General features: G+C 36.6%; 2 protein-coding genes across 3 annotated transcripts in view; one reads left to right on the top strand and one right to left on the bottom strand.

The window, feature by feature from the left end:
• LOC110115531 overlaps window positions 1–17,662 on the top strand; it is a 50,690-nt gene extending 33,028 nt beyond the window's left edge. For both annotated transcript variants that reach the window (XM_020848795.2, XM_020848794.2), the window contains exons 25-30: window positions 11,724–11,821; window positions 11,919–12,026; window positions 12,296–12,353; window positions 12,463–12,687; window positions 12,782–15,161; window positions 15,258–17,662. In XM_020848795.2, the coding sequence (XP_020704454.1) occupies window positions 11,724–11,821; window positions 11,919–12,026; window positions 12,296–12,353; window positions 12,463–12,687; window positions 12,782–15,161; window positions 15,258–17,146 (4,758 nt within the window). In that variant the 3' untranslated portion in view covers window positions 17,147–17,662. The remainder of the gene's footprint in view (window positions 1–11,723; window positions 11,822–11,918; window positions 12,027–12,295; window positions 12,354–12,462; window positions 12,688–12,781; window positions 15,162–15,257) is intronic.
• A 2,876-nt stretch (window positions 17,663–20,538) lies between these two features.
• Window positions 20,539–22,793, bottom strand: LOC110115529 (nudix hydrolase 18, mitochondrial-like). Its single transcript, XM_020848792.2, has 5 exons — window positions 22,304–22,793; window positions 21,680–21,791; window positions 21,416–21,499; window positions 21,215–21,343; window positions 20,539–20,985 (listed from the first exon to the last, which is right to left on the bottom strand). Exons 1-5 carry the CDS (start codon window positions 22,546–22,548, stop codon window positions 20,884–20,886), a joined length of 672 nt encoding a protein of 223 aa, XP_020704451.1. The 5' UTR covers window positions 22,549–22,793; the 3' UTR covers window positions 20,539–20,883.
• Between the last annotated feature and the right edge of the window lie 528 nt (window positions 22,794–23,321).

Genomic DNA, 23,321 nt, shown 5'->3' with positions numbered 1-23,321 from the left:
GGATCTGCTTTGGAGTACAGCTTGAGCTTGTACGTCTGGAGTAAACCTTTCCAAATCTAATAACGTTGTCATTTGTTTCCCTTTCATGGGTTTCAGGTGGATTATTTTGAGGTGGTGGAGGAATGTCAAGAGGTGCTAGTTCAATTTCCTCATCTTCCTCAAGTTCAGTCTCCCCCTGAAGATGAGTTTTTGAGAAGTAGGAATTTTTCTCATCAAAGGTAACATCAATAGAAACAAAGGTTTTTCTTGTGGGAGGATGATAACACTTATAACCTTTTTGGGTTGCTGAATAACCAACAAAGATGCATTTGAGTGCTCTTGGATCTAATTTTCCTCGCTCATGGCTGTGGATATGAACATAGGCAGTGCATCCAAAGACTTTGGGTGCAATATTATGATGGTTTCGAAACTCTGGGTAAAAAGAGGACAAGGTCTCCATTGGAGATTTGAGGCCTAAAGCAGTTGAAGGTAATCGGTTTATGAGATAGGTTGCAGTTAAAAGAGCTTCCCCCCAATAGGATTTGGGTGTATTGTAGTGAAATAGGAAGGCTCGAGTGGTGGCTAGAAGGTGACCATTTTTCCTCTCTGCAACCCCATTTTGTTGTGGGGTGTGAACACATGAGGACTCATGGATGATCCCTTCATTCTGGAAGTATGAGAAAAGGGTTTGGTTGAAATAATCTTTGGCATTATCAGAGCGGAATCTCCGTATTTTTACCCCAAATTGATTTTGGATCATGGAATGAAAGATGGGAAGAATGGTGCTAACATCAGATTTATTTTTAAGGAGATAGATCCAAGAGACTCTAGTGCAATCATCAATGAAAGACACAAACCAGCGTGCCCCAGAGATATTGGGGATTTTTGAGGGTCCCCATATATCACTATGAATAAGGTAGAAAGGAGTGTTACATCTCTCACTTTTGTTTGGGAATGAGGTTCTTTTATGTTTAGCTAACTCACAAGTTTCACAATGAAAATTTTTAGTTTCTATTTTCTGAAACAGTTGTGGATACATATGTCTTAGGATATCAAAAGACGGATGTCCTAGTCTATAATGATGAAGCCAAATAGTGGAATTCCTATCTACTAGGGATAACATGGAGCAATTATTGTTAAATTGGTTTGGTTCTTCCAGGTAGTACAATCCAGCTTTCTCCTTAGCAAGTCCAATCTTCTTCCCCGATCTCTGGTCCTGAAATAAGCAATAAGTAGGGTTAAATAAGGCTTGACAATTATGATCATTGGTAAGTTTTTGTATTGATATTAGATTTGTGGATAATTGTGGTACGTGGAGCACATTTTTTAGGGTGAGGGATGGTGATAATATGATGTCTCCTTGGCCAGCTACCGTGGTAAGAGAACCATCAGCAGTGATGATTTTCTTATTGTTTGGGCAAGGAGTGTAGTTTATGAGGTGGGTAGATGAGTGGGTCATGTGATCTGTGGCTCCTGAATCAATTATCCATAATTCCTTTAGATGATTTCTGGAAGCACTTACTTATTGGTGTCTTACCTGAGAGTGCAAGTGAAGAAGAAGCATTTGGTTTTTCAAGAGATACCAGGAGTTGTTTTAATTTGTCAATATCTTCTTTATTGAGTTCTCCAAGGCTGGACCGTGCTTCTGGCTTACTTGTAGTGTTGTTGGCATGTGATGTGCTCCTTGTTTCACCCTTTTGATTCCACTCCTTGTTTGGGGGTTTTCCATGTATCTTCCAGCATGTTTCTTTTGTGTGTCTTGACTTTTTGCAATAGCTGCACCAAAGTGAGTCTTTATCTTTGAATTTTGAAGAATCTTTACCTTTCTCCTTCCATGATGATTCTTTGTTCATCACCATTGCTGAGCTTTCAACGGCCTTTGGTTCTAACATCACTCCTCGTCGACTTTCTTCTGCTCGGATGAGAGAAATAGTTTCGTTGAGTGATGGTGTCTCCTCCTTGCCGAGGATCTGAACTCTAACTTGATCAAATTCTGCATTGAGTCCTGCAAGAAAATCATAAACTCTATCTTTTTCAATAAAGTTCTTTAGGATCGCAGCATCCTCCGGACATCTGGTTTCAATGCACCTATAGTGATCAAGTTCTTGCCACAGATTTTGTAGAATGGTGGCATACTCCATCACTGTCTTACTCCCCTGCTTCGTGCTTCCAACTTTGACTTTAACTTCAAAGATTTGAGCAGCATCACGAGCTTTGGAGAAGGTTTGTCTGGCAGCATCCCATATGTCATTTGCAGTCGAAAGGAACATAAATGTATCGCTAATTACTGGAGTCATGGAATTCCACAACCATGACATAATCATGGAGTCTGTTTCATCCCATACCCCAAATTTAGGATCTCCTTCTTTTGGTCATCCTCCAAGAAGGTAGTGTATTTTCCCTTTCCCTTTAAGTAGGTCTTCACAAATTGAGACCACTTCAGGTAGTTCTTCCCATTTAGACAATAGGAAGATTGAATGCTTTGAAGGTCACCTCGCCCTTGGTGCACCATTGACTCCTCAGTTTGATCAACGCTTTAAGAGGAGTTAATTTCTGACATTGGAAAGCAATTAAGGCTTCCTAGAATTTTCTTTGTTCGACAATAAAGGTCGAAGGTTTTTTTTTCTCTTCTTTTTTTTTTCTTTTTTTTTTCTCTGGTTTACTAAACCAAACCAGTCGAGCTCTTTAAAAAGCTCAGATCGGGACTAGGCAAGGGGTCGGGCTCCAGAGAAGTCCTGTTCGGCCTCACGGTCGCTCCTTTCGCATGCAGGGAGCCGCTCGATTAGGGTACGCACGCAGGAGGCTCCTCTTCCGGTCGGATCGGGACGCCTTCGACGGTCTTTCCTTCCTGTCGGATCTGCATGCTCGCTCCTGTCGGATTGGGATGCTCACCGGCTGCTCGATTATGCTTCTCTTCTTCGCCGATCTTTCCTTCCCGTCGGATCGGTTTTGTTGCTTCACGCGAGGCTTCTTTGGCTCCTTCGGCTCCTTCGTGGCTATTCGACGACGTTCCTTTGACGACTTTCCATCAACGGCAACTAAGGCCTCTCTTCACGAAGTTTTCCCTCCGGTGCTTTGATACCATGTTAAAACAAGGATTTGAGAGGGAAAAGCTTGAATTTTATTAAGCAATCTACTCCCTATTTATAGATCTATATAAGGTGTATCGATAATGAAACAAATAACTCTTATAATAATGAGAATACAATTATTCCTAAATCAATGGGAGGAATTAATGCTATCCATGTAGTCTTCCCACGGATTACTGTTTACAGCCGTGGATATCTTTGGGATCGTAAGGTTGAGATTTAACAGTTTCAATATCCATCAATGTCAATTATTACTTAAGTAGAATATTAGTTTCAATCAGAATAACAACAAAGGATCGAACTCCTACTAGAAAAAGCTACTAAAATGATGAAACAGCAAATGTCGGTGTCCAATCTCATGCTAATAAGCATTTGTAATATTTATAAGCACCACTTTCCAAGGCATTTTGGTGAGAGGTCGCTATAACATCTCGTATGCCTCTTATTCAGGCGTCATTACTAATGCCCTGCAGCCATTGCACGGATGAGAATTTTGCCTTGAGGTGAAAAAGATAAATGTCAGTATAGAGACAAATGATCCTTAGAATACACATTCTGAAAATTAAAAAGGCATTCTAACCAAAATGGAAAATGACTTTAGGGTCCAATTTTTTCTTAACAATAAAATAAAAAAGTCTGCATATGTTAAGAAAGGTAGATGTAAAAAAAAAAGAAGAAAGGTAGAGGTAGGCGTAAAAAGACTTGGTTAGAAAATTTTAGAAATGATCTTTATTTATTAGATTTAAATGAGAAATTGACTCTTAACATGACACAATGGAGAAAAATGACTAACGTAGTCGACCCCACGTAGTGGGAGAAAGGCTTGATGTTGTTGTTGTAATAAAATAAAATGTCTTATAACTTTCAGCGTTTATCTTCCAACTGTTTTTATCATGTCTTCTCATCCTGACAAATCCTATACTAAAACAAATTATTTTTGATACAACTTTTTATCTTTAAAGTGTCACTCTAGCGTGGATATGGGTGCTAATATTTAAAAATTTTAGATCTATTTTTTATAATGACAATTTGTCATTGGAAGGAACATCAAGACTTGGACAAAAAAGTAAAACAAAATGATGGTGGAAAAGCTTGAAGTTTTAGAGTTGTAAAACTTAAGAAAACTTAAGGAAGAAGAGGATGAGATTGAGGAGATATAGGAAGATATGGAAGGCTACAAATCAAGTGATGAAGATAATAAAAAATGATGATTATGGTATAGATGGTGAAGAGGATTAGATTATTCTTAGGCTATAATGTGTAAACTTAGTAGTTTAAATGTATTTTTTTAGGGTAAACTATTTAGCAATAGTTTTGAGTTTGGAATGCATTGGAACTTCAATAGAAATACTTATAAATATTGTAATTATTGTTTCCTAAAAATCTTTTGATGTATAATGTAAGCAAACATCTGTTTTCATGAAAAAAATCAGAGCACAAGCAAACCAATCATTTGGAACTTATATAAGTTGTAAACTGATCCAGTTGTTCATCCAGTAAAGAATGAATTATTATACCAGAACAATAAAAGAAGTATCAATGCAAAACTATAAAAAAAAAAGTATCAATGCAAAACTCCGGAATATGATAAGATTGATCTTGTTGTAGATTTTCTTGAACAAAATGCCCATATTACTTATTGAGATGCTAAATACCAGATACCTTTCTTAAAAATCATTACACTGCATATATTGGACTTTCAATCGAGAATGAAATGATCAAAATAGTCTGAGAAATTCAGCAATGAATTACAAATATTTAAAATATACACGCAACTGAATTTAATTTACATAAATTATATTTTTAACTTATCAAATTTTTATCCAAATCAATAACAGTAAATATGCCTATGTCAAATTATGTAAATGAAATGTAAATAGGAAAGAAAATATAGAAGAAAAACAAAACATCATGTCAGAATAAGAAGATGCCTACCCCATATTAAGTTATTGTCGTCAAACTTACCCCAACAATTTTAATTTGATTAAATATAATTTACATCTTAGGAGGAACATAGGAATATATGAACATAATGAGTAATTATGAAGATCTTGAAATCCTTGAGGCCTTGACGACAAAGATGCCAGGAATCGTTGCAATAACTTGTTAGGGGAAGTGGAATGGTGACGTGGAGATTAGTTTGTGACAGAAGTGTTGATGAATAACGAGTGAAAACTCTCTTAAATCCTATAAATTCGAATACTCAGGATTTTGCAGCACAATTATATGATCTATTTGCTCCTATACTATTTGGCTTGATTTAACCTAAAATTTAACTAAATCTCAGTTATATCTTGCAGTCAAACTTATAGAAATGCTTTTTTTTTTATTCTTGTGTAAAACTTTAATTAGTTCGTTGCTTTCATGATATTGTTAAACTATCCCTACCATCTCTTTTGCACCCTGCATCTTGAATTACTGCTTATGAATAAGTTTTGTTAGTTTAATGAGAGTATTATTAGGGTTTACAAAAAATTTCTTGATGCATATTTTACTTTTTTTTAGTTGTAGTGAAAATATGATGTTCCATTGCAATATGTTTTAGAAGCGAGTATGTTATTAAAGAGATTGTACAATATCATTTGAATTTGTTGTTTTACTCCTATTAGCTAAAAATTTTGCTCTATCATAAAATTTACCATTATATTTTTTGTTAAGCATGTATGCATGCCAATTTCATTGTTTCTGTGTCCATCTTGAAGGCATAAATGATGTACGACTAAAGGCATAGGTAATTATACAAAGTTGAAATTAAACATCGTTAAATTAGATCAACAATAATTATGTTTACTTTTAGCGATTTAAACAAATTTTGAAAACAAGAAAGATGTGATTTAAGCTTAGGCCAAATTACATGATAAGAGTTAAGAGTCATGAATAATCATTTCCAATCAAACTTAGCATAGCATGGAGGATTTTCAAAGGAAATCCCTAACTTAACATTTACACTAGTTACTATCAGGATCCACTCACTCACACTCTTGATGTTTGGTTAAGCGGAGACAAATTGCACAACCTTTATGATGTCACAATTAAGGGAGAGTAAGTAGGTAAAAGAGAAAGAGGAAGAGTTTACCCAAAAAAAGAGGATACGAAGCTCCGGTGTGGTCGTTTTGGGTGTTGATAAAGAGAGGACAGCAACATGAACTTTCTAGATGTATTTGGACAGCATTTTGACAAGTTCGGGAAGACGGGCAGCAATCTAACTTGTGCTGGAAACTTTGGACAGCAACTATGAAGATCTGGACAGCAGGTCGGCAGATTTATGTCCGCTGGAAATTCTGGACAGCAGCCTTAAAGATGCCCAGGAATTCTGGACAGCAACTTTGGATGATCAAAACCTTGATGTAGAAGCTATGTGGGAAGAGAGCACTAGGGGATTACTTTGTGGAATCATAGGGAAGCAATTAGTAACATTGAGAGAGGATAGTTTTAGGGTTTGGGCCGTCCATGGGTAAGGTGAAATTATCATCTATGGAGGGAGATAATAATTAGGGCACAAGAGAAAGGAGGGATAGAGAGGGAAGGGGCGGCAGCCCTTGATAGACTTGATTGGGGATTTATTGGGTGGAATTATTAGTTGCTAGGTTTAGAAAGTTAAATTAGGAAAGGGGTTTAATTCCAATCCTATTTGAAATTAGAATTGGCATAAATTGATGGACCTTCCAAAGATAACTTCCCTTATTTTAGGAAAGTTATCTAAATTCAAATGTGATGAAGTTTGAATTCAAATAGTTCCCAAATTTAGAGGAACTAATTTAGGAAAGTATGTGAATGCATAGTTTGGAAAGTTTTGGGACCCAAGGGGGGGAAGAGGTGGCCGGCGACTAGAGAGAGGGAGAGAGATTTAGGGTTTAGCCGGTGGCTAGGGAGGAGGAGGGCTTTAAGGGCGGTAGCTAGGGAGGAATTTTAGGGTTTTTTGGCTGGCGGCTTGGGAGGAGGGGAGGGCTTATGGCCAGCAGCTAGGGGAGGGATTTTGGGGGGTTTTGGCCGGTGGCTTTGGGTGAGGAGATGGGGCTTGGCCAGTGGCTTTTGCAGGGGGGATATGGCCAGAAGATAGTGGAGGAGGGGAATTAGAGAAAGAAGGGTAATCACGAGTCCGGATGCTTCCTGCGGCTGATGGGTGATACTTGCCCTTACCTAGGGTTTTCACTCTTAAGAGAACTCTCCCAACTCTCCCAAACACAAGTGCAGAAATTTGTTTGAATAATAATCATCATTACCCTCTAAAGATGAGGGGGAGGCTTTAAATAGCCAACATACAATGAAGAAAAACAAAAGACCAACATGCCCCTAGAGCTTTCATAGAAGTATAGAACTACTCCTTTAAGTGATGGTACAAATGAAAAATATGTAATAATAAGCTCAATACAAACATAATAATAAATCTAATACATTTAATAACTCAAAAGTAAAGCGGTGCAATCGTGGCTGTAGATCATCGGGTGCCCATCTCCGTTAAACTCTACATGGTCGGATGTCCTCATCAATAACACAATAAGTTTCTTTATTGTTGTTTAAATTAACTACTAATTGTCAACTTGTAAACATTTGATTTTTCTTACTAGCTTTACTCTTGGAGTTTTGATATTGCCCTTACGCTCTGATTCAAACTATTTTCCTTAGTTATTGATTGATGCTCTTGTTTATAATTAGTTTTAACATTGGTTTAGTGATTTGACATTGTTTTTGTTGTTGCTTACACCCTGGTTTCTATATTTTACTGGCTTTATCTATTGATGCTTTATCTTGCAATTTAGCCAACTACATTTATCCTGATTCATGTTGGTTTTGGTATGCTAGCTGAATTGATTATTTTATAATTTGCTCATTGTTTGTGCCATGGCTATTTTCTATGTATTTTCTTGATATTTAATTATTTATGTTGCATCAAATGAATTTCTGAAAAAAAGTTTTGATCATATTAATGAAAGTGAAAAAATGATGTATTTTACAGTATAAAAATTTATTATTGAATGTTGAAACATTTAATTAGTTGATGTTCAAACTATTTGATGAGGACTTCCGACCATGGAGAGTCTACCAGACAAGAGGCTGACGATCTATGGCGATGATCACACCATTTTATTTTTTAGCTGTCATTTGTATGAGGTTAATTATTATAATATGTGTATTTGATTTATTATCTCAGTTTTTCATTTTTACCCTCACTTGAGGGAGTAGTTGCTTTTTACCCTTAGGGCACTTTTTTCTTTTATATTGCTATTTTATTTTGGCTATTTAAAGCCCCGTCCTCTTCCTTTTGAGGGGATGATGATTATTATGAAAAGAAAATTCTGCACTTGTGTTTTGGGAGAGCTTGAGAGTTCTAGTGAGAGTTGAAGTCCCTAGGTGAGGGCAAAGTACTACCCGTTAGCCGCAGGAAACATCCGGGCTTATGGTCCAACTCTTCCCCCTCCAAACTGTAGGCCACCACCTCCTTTCCATCCAAAATGCCAGCCCTAACTCCACCTAGCTCCAAGCTCTACCCCCTCCCATAGCTGCCAGCCTCCCTCGCCCTAAGCTCTAGCCGCCGGCTACTTCCACCTTTTCATTGGATCCAAAATTTCCTTATCCTTTACTACTTTCCTAAATTAGATCATGATGAATTTGGAAGGATAATTAATTCAATTTTGAATCAATTTCAAATTTGAATCTTTCCTAATTAACATGAGTTATATTTGGAAAGTCTCTCAATCAAATCAATTTGAATTTGAATCTAAATTAAAAGAGATATAGACATTCTCTTTCTTTTAATTTAAGTTGCTTTGCTTGGAAACTATTTGAAATTCTCCAAAACTCCTCCCTCACTCCTTTAGCTGCCGGCCCTGCCCTCTCTCTTCTCTAAATTCTACTTCCATTAATGCTCCTAATTAACTCCCCAATCAATGCCCATTAAAGGTAGCCGCCCCCTCTTCCCTCCTCTCCTTTATTTTAGAGAAATTAAAATCAAGTTCCCTAATCATCTCCACCATAAAATCTGAAATTAATTTCATAAATTTGAGTTGATTCCTTCCTAACCAACAACACAACTCTTAAATAAAAAATCAGCCCTCTTCTACTAGCCTTGGCCGACCACCCAAACTCCCCCCCTCCTCTACATCTCCTCTCCTACGCTTGGTACTTCACCTAAGAAGAAGCAAAATCTCTCCCTCCCCAACACCTTGTTAGGCCTCCTTTCTCATGGATGGCCGATCCTGAACGTGATCACGACTTCGTATTCGACAAACAAGGGTTTATTGACATCTACCGATCTCCTTTCTTCGATGTTGACCTAGAGAACGACCTCTTCGTTGAAGATTACGTGTAACGAATCCTCTTCTCACTTGTCACCGCTATCGATCAACGACAACCTCCCGTTCAGTAGCAACTTTCTTCCGAATCCTGACAAAGGTGAACTCTCTCCCGAATCTTATTTCTTCTAGGTCCCTCTCAATTGTGGCATCATAAAGATCATGCAAGCTTTCTCTGCTTAACCAGTTATTAAGAGTGAGAGTGAGGGATCTTAAATAGTGACTATTCTAAATGTTAATTAAGGGATTTCTTTCGAAAGCCCCACATTAAGCTAAATCTGATTTGATTAGTTATTTTGTGTTCTAAATTTTTATCATGTAATCTATTGTTTGAACTAAATTATTGCTTTATTATTTTCATTCATCATTTAAATCGTTGGAAGTGACTAATTGCTCTTGCTCTTTTAAAAACGTATAATTTCTAAGATAAAACATCAACAAACACATTTAGTCCTACATCACTATTTTTTATTGCAATTATTATGATTTGAAATTGTTAATATTGCTTTTCTTTTCTAATATGGTTTTATTTTCTATACAACTCATGTTTGTATGACACTATTTTAATATTTAGATTTATTTTAAAAATAATTTGTTGATTCGTCACTAGTATTTATTATTCAAACTAACTTGCTATATGAAGTTTTTGCCTTGGATTAGTTTCTTTATCGTGTAACTCTTAGCTATTTATGCCATAAGTTTGCTTTAATAGAAGTAATGAACCCATGGTGCTCTATTTGATTAGAGAATTATGAGAAAATTTTACTTTAACAAGGTTCTAAACTAAGCAATGTACGTAGTAATGATAGGTTTTAAAGTAAATAATATACGATAGCTTTAAAATTAAGCAGCATATCCTTTGATGGCTTGTTGTAACCATTAAATGACGTTAAATATTTGGTATATATATATTGCATCATCTTAAGATTTTATAAGTTCATGATCTCTAGCTTCAAATTTGCAACTAGAAAATTTTGATTATAATCCCGACCCTTTCGCCTTTTGGTTGTCAAATTATAAATGATATTTAGGCTGATTTTATAGTTGATGTGGTTGTAAATATTATTAATTAATATAAGAAGTCAAGTACTCATTTAATTGTTATTTTGTTGTTTAACTACTCGTTCAATTTTTTTATGTTAGCCTACTGAAATTTGATTATAGAAAAATTTAAACAATCAAAGTGCAAACATATAAGAAAATCTAGATTGAGCTAGAGCCGAACATGAACAACTTGTATTATGATCAAGTCAAGTCCAATCCATGGTGCTCTTAGCCTGGCTCTGCTAAATAACACCGCTATATCCTAGAAAGATTACAGATGGAGTCACAAAATAATGTCTTCATATTCATATATAACTTTTGCATTATGTAATATCTCAAATAGCTTTCTAAGATGTACTCATCTTACTATACATTAAAATATAATTAAAATACAACAAAAAAATTTTCATTAAAAGGTCACAACACATTAATTATTCTCATGAAAATGTTAAGTGCATTGTTTAATTCAAATAGTATAACCAACCACTTATATTATTTCTATTTAATTTTAAGGACGATTTCTATTTTTCACCTTCTCTCATTCTAACTTGATATCACTTCTCAGATTAATTTTAACAAAGATTACTTTATCATTCATCATATCTAACATATCATCCAAATTTGGTACATGAAATTTGAATTTGATAGTAATTTTCTTAATAGTCCTACTGCCTACACATTCTCCAACTACAATTCTTCTTTAGAGTAAACAAAATAATTACAACGCAAGGAATTATAACTTTCCTAATATATTTCTTATTGAGCAATTCAGCAACCTGCATTATGAACTAAAACAGATTTTGTATGATTCGTATTATACTAAAGCTAATTAGGCCATAATGATTCTTAAATTAAATCTATCTCATATCGTATATTCCTAAGTTTTGGTAATTCGATAGAAAGTTCATAGGGACTAATATCTTTAAATCACTAAGCACTTATTAAACATCATATGACATGCATAATATTAGCCTTCGCATTATTTAATCTAACAAATACTAAGACATATATCACTTCCTCTTGCTTGCTCATTTTCTCGAATGCATGTTTACTTAAATATGTGAAGTCTTCTCAATTAATTAGGACTCTTAGATTCTTATGCCAATTAAGATTTACCCTTTGATTTTGTAGGTTTCTAAAGTACTTTTCTCTCATTAGTCTTCAAAGCATGTGTTAATTAAACCTCTCAAAATGAGTAAAAATCTAAATCCAGATGATCGGAGTTTACCCAAAATAACACGGGCAATGTTTGTGAGCTGCAAAAACTTTGGACAAATTTAACTTAATTGTTGTATCATTTATTTGCTTCTGTATTAAGGTGCGTACGGTTGAAGAACATGTTAGAGCTTCAGCTGAACACAAATTGGGAGTTGCTAATCAGAGCATAACTGCAGGATTTTTTGACAACAACACAAGGTTCCATTTGTTTGTTTATGATCCTTTTTTTTCTTTTGGCCATATATATATATATATCTCAATATTTCTCTCTTATTTTGGTTTGAGTCTGTGGCAGTGCTGAAGATAGAAGAGAATATTTGGAGTCCCTCCTCAGGGAGTGCAAGAAAGAAGAAGCAGCACTTGTTTTAGATGACGATTCTCTCAACGATCTTTTAGCTCGCAGGTGTTTTTCCTTTTCACTCTTAGGCTTCATTTGGGACGGCTTTCTTACTGCTTCTTAAAACAATTTTTTAGTATAAAATTTTAATTTTTTATTAAAAAGCTGTTTTAAGAAGTAGTAAAAAAGCCGTCCCAAACCAGCCTTATTCTAAGTTTCCGAATTACTAAATTAAAGATAGGTCGTTTTCCTGATTCTGTGTGCACATGGCTGTTCTTTTCTTATTTAAATGGCTTTTTTTTTTACTATTTTTATTTGTTTCGGAATTGTTACAGTGAATCCGAGATTGATGTTTTTGAATCTATTGACAAGAAAAGACGTGAAGAAGAGATGGTGCGTATGTTAAGCTTTAATTTGCTAGCCCCCTCATGCCTGTTTTTTCTCATGTTTTAAAGCTCTGTGAATTTTTTGTAATTAATGCTGCCTTGTAATATACCTTCAGGCAGCATGGATTAATTTGGTTCAGGGAAATAAAATAGATGCATCGAAGCCGTTATCAATGCCTTCACGTCTTGTTACGGAAGATGACTTGAAACCATTCTATGAAGCGATGAGGATTTATGATACTTCCATTGTAAATAATGTACCCATCATTACAAAAAGAAAAGGTCAGAATCTTGGAGGCCTTGATACTGAGCAATATGGGAGGGGCAAACGTGCTCGTGAGGTAAGTATGGTTTTCTTCTTATGCCTTGGCTCAATTTACTCCATATAAATTACTTCCGGCAACTTTATTTTTATTATTTTATATTTTTTTGAAGATTCGATCTTATGAGGATCAGATGACCGAAGAAGAATTTGAGAAAATGTGTCAAGTTGACTCCCCTGAATCAGCTGCTCCTGCTGATCAATCTCAAGGTTTATATATGGCAAAGATCTACAACCCACCTAACTTGATTGATGTTGTGCTTGCATCACCACAAGCAAAGGATTCCTCGACACAACCAAATGAATCTTTGCAACCCAGCAAGGAACCGCAGGTGAAACGGGGAAGAGGCAGACCAAGGAGATCATCTTTACATATGACAACTTCTGTATCAGTGCCACCTGCCCCATTTCCTATAACTAATAAAGGGGAGATGGAACCTCATAAAGAGCCTTCTGCTGTTTCTGCAGGTTCTGGTCCACAGTCTGCTGCAGTTAACAACGTTATTGCAAACACTACACCACAGTTGGGCGTAACTGCCTTGCACTTCTACCCATCTCCTAGCTGTAGCCCAATCCCTAAAGCAAGGGGAAGGCCAAGTAATGGCGGAGAGACATCTAGAGGGCGTGGCAGAAAGCAAAAATATTTTTTATCTGCTGTTGGTGCTCAGCTAAATGCATATACTGTAATTCAGGCTGGAGTTGATGCGACAATGAGTAAGCCTGATGCTAATGTTGTAGCTGAAGGGAATGCTACCATGAATGTGGCAGTGGGTGTTCCTAATTTTGCTTCTATTGATTACAAAACTGGTCAAATTCCAGGATCTTCAACTGTTGTTGATGCACCTGCTTTTAAAGCCTCCAGTTCTCGATTGCCTGAAATACTCGATAACACAATGTCTGTTATTGTGGAGAAAGATATTGGAGATGTAACTACTGTATCTGAGACTGAATCAGCTTCTATTGGCACTAAATTACCGGTAACCCCGGATCAGGTCAGTGTCCTGCAGCCAAAGAATCCTGATGGTGTGAAAACTGACTCAGATTATTCAACTGCAAAGCAAACCTTTGGCTCATCTACACCTGACGCATTTAGTCCAAAGCAAGGGCAAGCTGAGAAAACAGTTGATAGCTTACAAGAGAGAACCCAAAAAACGGAACAAAATATTGAAAGCTCATTAAATGACAAGCACACAGAAGTTGGGATAAATGATGTGAATTCCATTCAAATGTTAGATAAGACTCCACCTGATCTTCATGCTAAATCAAGTGAGATGCTAAAACCAGCTGATGAGAATAGAAGTGACATATGTACTCAGATGAATCAAGAGACAACGCCTAGTGTAGATGTTGAAGCCTTTAATAAGTTGAAATCAGTTGATAAATCCCTTCTAAGAAATTCAAAATCAACTTCTGGTAATAGCTTATTGGCAAGCCATAGTAGTTCAGTTGGTGATAAAGCACCAGGCGATGAATCTCAAAGTTCAGTATCTATTGAAGCTATCAAATTTCAGGACAATGCTAGCATCACAGGAACTCCAATGTTATCGTCCACAAGCATGAATCATGAAAACTTGGCAGATCCGATCCCATCTTGCCAAGTACAGGACTCCCCAGTTTTAGATTATAGAGCAGATCGTGTGGTAATCCATAGAGATTCTGAAAATAGAGCTTCAGTAACAAGAAAAAAGGCAGCTGCTCGTGAAACAAGAAGCAGATGCAACTCGTCAACAGCAGCTTGTGAACGACGTGCCCGACAAGCAGGATTGAAGCTTGCAGATGGTTCTAAGAAGGCAGAGAGCAGAGGAAGAACTGGTAAGGCAACTACCATGAAAACAAAACAGGAGAGTGGAAACATAGAAGCTGGGCCTGGTACATCCAGGTTTAAAACTGCTCAGGGTCCTGGTATTTCCTTCCAACAAATAGAAACTTCATTGGAGAAGTTAGATCCAACAAAGCAAGGTAATAGGCAGATAATGTCGTCTGAAAAAGCTGTCACTTCAGCTTCAAGGAATTTTGAACAAACTGTGACAAAAGAAATCAAACTTGACCAAGGTGTTACTGGTGTTTCTGCTTTTGATCCAAATAAAACATTGTCTGTGACGTCAAAGGGTAATGTTGAAACCAATACTACATCTTCAAGCAATATGGAAGGTGGGCTTGTTCTGGGTCTTCCATCTTTGAGAGAGTTTCCATTACCAAAAATCAACCCATTGGAGGGAAAGTCAAATATGGTTCTTCCTGCTAATGCAACTATTAAGCTAACTGACAATTTCAAAAATACTGAGATTGATCAGTTACTAGAAGAGCCCGTGACATCTAGCGTGACATGTATAAGACCCGAAGGTTTTTCTGAGGCAGAAGTCAAGCAGCTGACTTCAGTAAGTAAATCTTCAGCCCCAGATAGAAATACTGTGCCTGAGATTCTTGAAGCAAAAATTACAGGCCGATCTTTAGTGAAAAGTGATGCACAGAACTCTAAAACACACCCAGCAGGTTTGATATTAACACATATGCTTGAATGTCATTAAGTTTTGGATATTTCTGTGCATTAATTTCTGCATGTTTCTAAAACTTTGCGTGTCATTTCAGATTTGAATCCAACTAACCAGGAGAAATCTGGTTCCCAGAGTTGTACTAAAGAAGATTGTTCTGTGACCTCTGTTCTGGAAGTCGACAAACCTGTTGTGGAATTGGAATCTTCTCATCTAGAAAAAAGGGTTATCGATGATTCCAATGCAGATAATTTAAAATCGCAGTCTGTGATAATACCGCCATCTTCTTGTTCAGTTACCTGTGATGAAAATGAAGGAAAAGTCTCTGTTTCTGTGGAAAATGAGAAAGATAACAGTAGCACCTCATCTGATCTTGTCAAAGTGATGTCCTTGGAAAATAATCCAGAAATTTCACAGAAGCACCCTCCGTCAACTGCTCTTCCAGATTCTAGTCTTATAGGATCAAAAAAGTTTGCAGTGCAGGAACATAATGCATCAACTATTATGCTAACAATCTCATCTGAGTTAATTGAACATGAAGCACAGCAGGAAGCTGTGGCTGCTTCTCCTGTCTTTGGTGCGAATGAATCAATCGATCCTGCTCTTGAGGAGCAGCATTTATCAGCTATTTCTCAAACAGATTTGAAATTATCTGAACTTGTTGAGCATGCAGCAAGGGAGCAGGATTCATCAACAAATGTTCAACAAGTCTTAGGCGCTTCTGCATCAGTTGAGCATACAACCGACAATGCTACTGATTCTTTAAATGGTTTGGGTTTTACTGAATCAGTTGGCCATGCAACAGAGAAGATCAAAGCATCGGTGGCCTATAAACCTCTCTCTGGTGTTTGTGTATCAATGGAGCTTCATAGTGATGACCATACATCAGCATTTTCTATATCAGGTTCAGACAATGGACATGGATTAACTAATGCTTTGCCTCTCTTAGATGTTTCCAAATCCATTGAGCATTCTCCTGCAGAACACAGTACAACTGCTGTTTGTTGTTCAGTGGGGCATGAACCACCAGAGATAGAAAACAGAATGCTTACTGATAATGATGGGGATAATGGTAGTCGAGGGTTATCTTCGGCTTGCACTCTTTCAAATATTCCTAAGGAAAGTATTGATGATATGGAATGCGCTCCAGGTCAATCTCTTGATGCCCTTCCTCCTGAAGCTACGCATGTTCATGATAAGAATATTCAGTTTAATCAGCAAGTAGATATACATGTTGAGAACTGCCATGAAGAAAATGTTGGTGAAGCTCCTGTAATTTCCAAAATAGAAGGGAGCAAAATGCATTTGAACACTGATAACATCAGGAATGGAGCTTCTGCTTACATAGAAGAAACAGATGTGTTGAAAAAGGTTGATGGTATTGTACTTGCCCTGCCCACTGAATCTGAACCCCTGCAAGTACACCCTGATACTGCAGAGATTAAACCAGTGAAAGCTACTACAGCATTGGATATGAAAGCAAGGAGCAGTAGTGGTGATAAAAAAATAACGGAAGCTGCTAGAGAAGATAAGGCTATTGAAAATCATACCGTTGAAGTTGATCAGTCAGGAATTCAAGCTTTATCGTTGCATGCTTATGACCATGCTGTTAAGCATTTTGAAGAGACAGGGACTACCCAGTCATCAAACGTAAATGAAATGGCTGTATCTGGCGAGGATCCTAGTACTGGTAAAGCTAGTGAAGGTTCCCATTTAGTTTTAGAAAGCCCATCAGCTTCTGCTGCTTTGGTGCAGCAGGATTCAGCTCTTCGTAGTGATGCTTCTTGTTCCTCGCCCTTGAGAGAAACCAAGCAAAATACTAAGGTTTCTAACAGTCCTGAGAATTCGGATTCGACTGAAATCAAGCCAGAGGTTCAGAAGGTTGATGATGTTGGGAGATTTAGTTCAGCTGAAATTAAAACAGATAGTAACAAGGATCATACAAGTAACGAGTTTGATGAGGATCCTGGTTGCAGGAGCCTATAAAATAGAACTTTCCCCTGATTATTGGATAGCAGGAGTCTGTATATTTCATCATTATCACTGAAATCAGTTTTAGTTATTTAAACATATGGGCTCAGCTTAGCTTAAAAGAAACTATGGACTGAGATAATTATATGATCATCTGTATGATATACAGGAATCCTTTAGAGCTTCAATTGCTGTAAATTAAGACTTCGTTTGGGACAGTTTTTTTCCTGCTTCTTAAAACAATTTTTTAATACACTAAAAAGCTGTTTAGGGAAGAAGTGAAAAAGTCGTCTCAAACGAAGCCTAAAAGTTGAGTCTGATGCCCACAGAAAAGTAGCAGCAGCCAAGCATTTTACGAGAGATTTGAATATATAACGAGTATGTACTGCTATGTAAATAAATGTGGTATTTAGTGAATTGAGCTAAATGGTAATCCTAATCAGTTTTATTCGATTATCAGCGAGAGGGTCTGGTCATCCTTTTCTTGTTTGATTATGTTAACGCCAACTCTCTTTATTATGGGTCATGATATTTTCTAGTTTGAACCCTTTTTTTTTAAAGTAGTTTATTGGGCTGTTTGATTCGTTGAGATTTGCTATGCAATGACTGAACATTTGTTAGTTATTTTAATTGTTGATGTCTTTAAGTAATAATTTGATAAATAGTATTCATCATTGACGTTCAGAAAATCATAGCTGCTGATATATGGATATGCGGCTATCTAATATTTTAAAAAAAATTAAAAAAATGTTTGACTTTGTTCATCGTTATGAAAATCAGATCGGCCAATGAATTAGAAGTGAGGTGCACGGTCGAAATAGTTGAGTTGCAAAGGAGTGTGAAGCATAGTGGAAGGGAAGGGGGGTAAGGATAAGGAGCCTACGCTTTAATATAACAAAAAAATATAGGTTCTTAAAGAATCAAAATCTCTCAAAAAAATAGAATTTTTAAAATAAATCCTATCTATTTGATAATAGATAGGATCTGCTCTCCTTCTACATTCCTTCGAAATTTATGTTATATATGTTATGAATGTTATAGCTCTTCAATTATATTCTATGATTTAATATATAGGAGTTTTTCTCCTTTTGCATTTCTTCTAAATTTATATATTTTGTGTTATGAATGTTATGGCTCATTAATTATATTTCGTGATTGAATTGTATCATATTTGTTATGTAATAACTAAACTCATCATATTTGTTGTATTGTATTTATTGTTTTGTGATATTGTGTTATGATTCATATTAGACCCTTATTTGAATGATATTCGAATGTCCTTTGAAGTATATTTGATCGATCTTCATATATGATCTATTTCAACCCCTATCCAAGTTTTCTTCAAACATTTTTCAATCATAGACCTCATGCTATACAATTTAAATCTTGTTCGAAATTTTTTCGAACTAATAACAAAAATATTTTATTCCAATGAGAAAATTCAAAAATTTGTCCGAGGCTTTTGCAAATACGCTCCATTCACGTGATTGGGTTAGTTATATGCTCTTAGCGGATACTCAAAAAATACTCAGTAAATAGCAAATTCGGACGGTTTTTGCGGTCTGGACTCCGCACAAAATAATTTCTTGCTCAGCGGGCTGTAATTTGCCACCCAGTCCAAGCACAGTAATTTTCTCTGTGACTCAATAGCTTAGTGCTCCCAAACATTCTCTATAGTTCTACACAGTGAACCAAAATATTAAGAGCTTGATTCGAATTTTCTCATACAATAAGGTTGATTCTGCTTAAATTTATATGAGAAATAATTTCTAAGAATTGGTCGTGCTTCCGTATGCTTTTATGAAGGTATTCTTTCTGACAATTGGGATTACACTTAGCATATACAAATGCCATATTTGGTGTCGCGTTCATGTGAGGAATTTATAGCTATTGAATCGCAGCAATCAAGCAACGTAGATCTCTTGCTTTCTGCAGTGCAACAATATCTTCACGTTCAGTGAGTATCAAAATCCTGTAACTGATCGATCATCAATGCCATTTCATACCAAAAATCCATTAACTAACGACTGATTTACTTCTATATTTCATTAAAGCCCAACATCCATTTCCACTTTAATTAGGGGTGTCAATATTTGACATGACATGAAAATCCAACCCGAACCCGACCCGAACATTTTAAGTTTGGGTTGACCCGAACCCGAGGTTCGGGTTCAGGTTGGCCCGGAAACCCAAATTAACCCGATTTGACCCGGATTTCCCGCTCAATCGCCGGTCGTGTCGTCCCACTCAGTAGCGTCGTCGTTCGTCTCTCAATCACTGTCATTTGGCAGCTCAAACCGGACGACCTCCGCTCTGTCAATCCCGCCCACTGGTTCGGCCTCCGCTCCGCTCACCGTCGCTGTCATTTGGCAGCTCGCCGCTACCTGAAGTAGCTCACTGTCACTGGCTGAAGATGCTCACCGCCAGTTGCAAAACTAGCCAATGCCTCCTTCAACGACGTTCCTTCCGGTCTGATCGGCAGCAACAACGATTGTCTGCTGCAACGCCTCATTCGAGTCTTCGATAATGAACCACGAACACACACACAGGGCTGGCTCTTAGCGGGTTGGCTTTGGGTCCAAAAAATTGCCCGTTTTTAAAAATGGGTTGAGTTCAGGTTGACCCGTATAGTACCAGATCAATGTCGGATTCGACCCAAACTCGACCATTGACCCAAAATTGACACCTCTAACTTTAATTAATATGAAAGGTGTGATTTATCTAAAAATTCAATCAAACCCATCAAATTATAGGGTTTTTTTATTTGATTTGATTATATTATACTTCAAGTTCAATTGATTCGAAGTTCAAACCAACCGAATGCACAACCATAATGAAAGGTAAAAGCCAGCCCTCTTTCATAAAGGATAGGTGGCTAGTTGGCAGCATTGTACAAATCATGTTCTATTTATTAAAACTAGAGACACCAAACGAGATTGATGATAAGTGTCACAGACAGCCCTCCAAAGCTGTGCAGGAGAACAAAAGGTAGATGGATATCCTTACACTTTAGCCCCTTTATATACCCTCAACTATACAACCAACAGAAAAGTTCCAATTAGTATGTTGCCAAAAAGCCATGATAAATTATTCTGTGTGGAGACCGGATGCAGAATGCTGTCTAGAGACCAACCAGAATGCGCCACATCAGCGGTACCGAGCCGTGGTACCAAGCAAAAGGTTGATGTTCAACAATCTGGTTGGTTTCCGGACGGCGTTCGATGTTCGCATAAAATAATAAGGAAAAAGCCACATATTATAGATCTCATCATCTTTTAGTTCATTTGGCTTATTAGAACCCTGGTGTTTGTAATACTCCATGATTTCCCCTTTCAATTATCATAAAGTGATAATGTGAACAATACTCCTGCTATTCATTCTAGTAAAAGACAATAATCACATCAATGTACAGAAAAATAAAGAATGTGGATTTCTTTTTTTCCTTTTCTTTTGTTACAACACAGTTGCTTCGATTCCCTATTTCCATCAATCAGCATTCTCATAACATTCACTACAAAAAGTGGATGAACCTTATGAGAACATACAACTACATTCCCTCTTTCTGAACCATGGTGAATCTATTTCCTAAAAAAAATGAAAAAACAAAAACTAAATTTTTCCTCACTTGCAGGCAAAGAATTGTATATACAAAGAATTTTGTGCTGTGTGTTTAAACCTGTCACCATTGTTGTTCTTTCTTCTGCTCTCACTGTTAAAGAAATGAAAGCCATTCCTCCCAAAAACATAAAAATCTAAGCATTTGAGACCTGTTTCCCAAGTCTTGTTAGCAATACTTCCAATGCTTCCCTCATCCAAACATGTTGGCATCCCTCTCTCGCTTCAGCCACACTCACCTGTTCATCAAATTAAGCAAAGAGTTCAGAGAAAAAACAAAAATATTAAGCAAACTAAGGCGTCGTTTGGAACGGCTTTTTTATTGCTTCTTAAAATAGCTTTTTAGTTTAAAAATTAAAATTTTTATGCTAGAAAGATGCTTTAAGAAGTAGTAAGAAAGCCGTCTCAAACGAAGTCTAAATATCCATCATTAGTATAGAACATTATTCAAAATTTTCTTCTACTTACCCATCTCCTCTTCCGAACTTCCATCTCGGGCCAATAAGGCAATTCCTCTTTCACATTCAATGGAAACATAATGCCCTCATAAAGCACATTGTATCTATTGCTTTTATACATCCATCTTCCAAGTTTGCTCTGCAATTGAATATAATTTTTAGTTTGAAATTACTCAATGAGAATAAAATTTTTATGATTATTTACACTAACCTCAACATTTCCATGTACACCAGCTTCCTCCAATGCCTCCCTCGAAGCTGCTTGCGTTATAGTTTCATCAGATTCCCATCCTCCCTGAACAAAATTAGCTTGATTCATCAGGATAAGATGCTCAAATAGATATCTAAAACAAAAGAAATAGCTCTATGAAATCCTAAAATGAGGAAATTAGGGTTCTTGACATAGGGTAAATGGAGTTGCTGCATTTCATAAAAAATGTTCACCAAATGCCTCAAAGGAAGATCTTTAATTTACCTTAGGAAACATCATCCCATGGCCCTTTTGTGAGCTTATGACAAGAACTTGCACCAATTTATCTATGCCCTCCGTGCAAGGATCACCCTTCTTTAACTTATATGGAATGCACCTGTTTGATTGAAAACAGAATTTATTTAGATGAAATCTAACCAAAAACGTAATGCAGACAGAATTATAATAGCATTTTCCTACAGATATGTTGAGAAAAGAAAACTAAAATCAATGAAATGGAAGATAAAATGCAAATATATCATTAAAACATTAAAAATAAGGCAAAATTTCACTGCATTTACCATCCATTGTTCAGGTTCAATGTAAGCCAAAACAAATGCATAGCAGAAAATGATGCAACTTGGAAACCAAAATTTCAAATAAGATGAAAATTCCGGTTAAGAACTCACAAATTTTTAGCAGATAAGAAGGGAAAAATTTTCAAAAGCAGGAAAAAAAAAACCCCTCGAAGAATCTAGGGCACAAGAACATTGGTTGATTGTCAAATAGAATGAAACCAAATGCAAAATGCAATCAAAATCTAAAACACCACAGAACGAACAAGAAAAAAGAAATCAATGATTCAACTCGATCCTCCAATCCAATTAAGCTCGCTAGAAGCCGACTCACCCGACAACAAGCCTCCGACCGCAGCTAGAGTACCTCTGAAGCTCCCTTCCCTGCCTCGCCACCATCGCCATCATCGTCTTCTCAGTCTTCCCCTCTTGCCCCTTCAAGAACTCCCAAACCCGAAACAAAGAACGTGCGCCCAACCAAGAAGCAAAGGAAACCGAGGCCGAAATCAAGAACCCGAACACCGACAATTTCGGAACAATCCGCAGTACCACTCCACCGCCTACTCTGAGCAAATCCATCGAAAGACAGTTAATTCCGCTAAAAACTGAATCTTTTCTCGGGAAAAAGCCGAATCTTTATCGAAATAGATGGTGAGTACAAGAAAGTGAGCAAAATGGCAAAAGGAGAAAGTGTGATTGCTGATCCTCATGGCCTGTGATGCGGGGATTATAAAGGGTATGGTCCCCCGCCATGAGAACGCGTGTGGGGGCTTTCTGTGTTCCTTCTTCTTCTTCATCCTCTTCTTCTTCTTATTGCAAGTATCTTTTTTTCGTCTCTTTAGATCATCGAAGAGTAGGAGATAGTCTTGATCGCTCCCCGGGCCCCGCGTCGCACGCGGATGATTTTGTACGAATTAAATATTAAAAATAATAAAATATATAAATAATTAGACAATTTTGACCTTTTTTTTTTAACTAAAAATTCATAGGAAGAGAGTAGACACATAATTAGGGGATGTCTATAACTTCAAATATTATGGGAAAGATATTTTATGTGATATTTATGAATTTACTCTCCTCATAGAGTCATCGAAACTCTCATATTTTATGTGATATTTATCTCTTTATAAGACCCATTATAATTAATTAAATGCTAATTAACTATATAATACCTAATATTAATATATAAACAACTCATTACATTTATTATCTAATAGAGCCAAGAGTTAAATTAATGTTATCCACTTTGTACTCATTTTAAAATCTTTTTGAACTAATCTGACTGTGCCTTTCATATAATATTTGTATTAAATATTATTTTTATAAATATAGATGATATGTTGGTTTAGATC

Source organism: Dendrobium catenatum, unplaced genomic scaffold (genome assembly GCF_001605985.2).
Source record: "Dendrobium catenatum unplaced genomic scaffold, ASM160598v2 fragScaff_scaffold_651, whole genome shotgun sequence".
NCBI lineage: Eukaryota > Viridiplantae > Streptophyta > Magnoliopsida > Asparagales > Orchidaceae > Dendrobium > Dendrobium catenatum.
The sequence above is the reverse complement of the archived record's forward strand: the minus strand, read 5'-3'. Positions and strand labels throughout refer to the sequence as shown.

What these genes read in the sequence shown, in the direction of transcription:
- LOC110115529 (XM_020848792.2), bottom strand. Translation starts at nt 22,548, where the DNA reads ATGGATTTGCTCAGAGTAGGCGGTGGAGTGGTACTGCGGATTGTTCCG. An exon ending in ATGGGATGATGTTTCCTAAG is followed by an intron (nt 21,500 to 21,679) that starts GTAAATTAAAGA and finishes AATTTTGTTCAG; the next exon opens with GGAGGATGGGAATCTGATGA. An exon ending in AAGTTCGGAAGAGGAGATGG is followed by an intron (nt 20,986 to 21,214) that starts GTAAGTAGAAGA and finishes TTTGATGAACAG; the next exon opens with GTGAGTGTGGCTGAAGCGAG.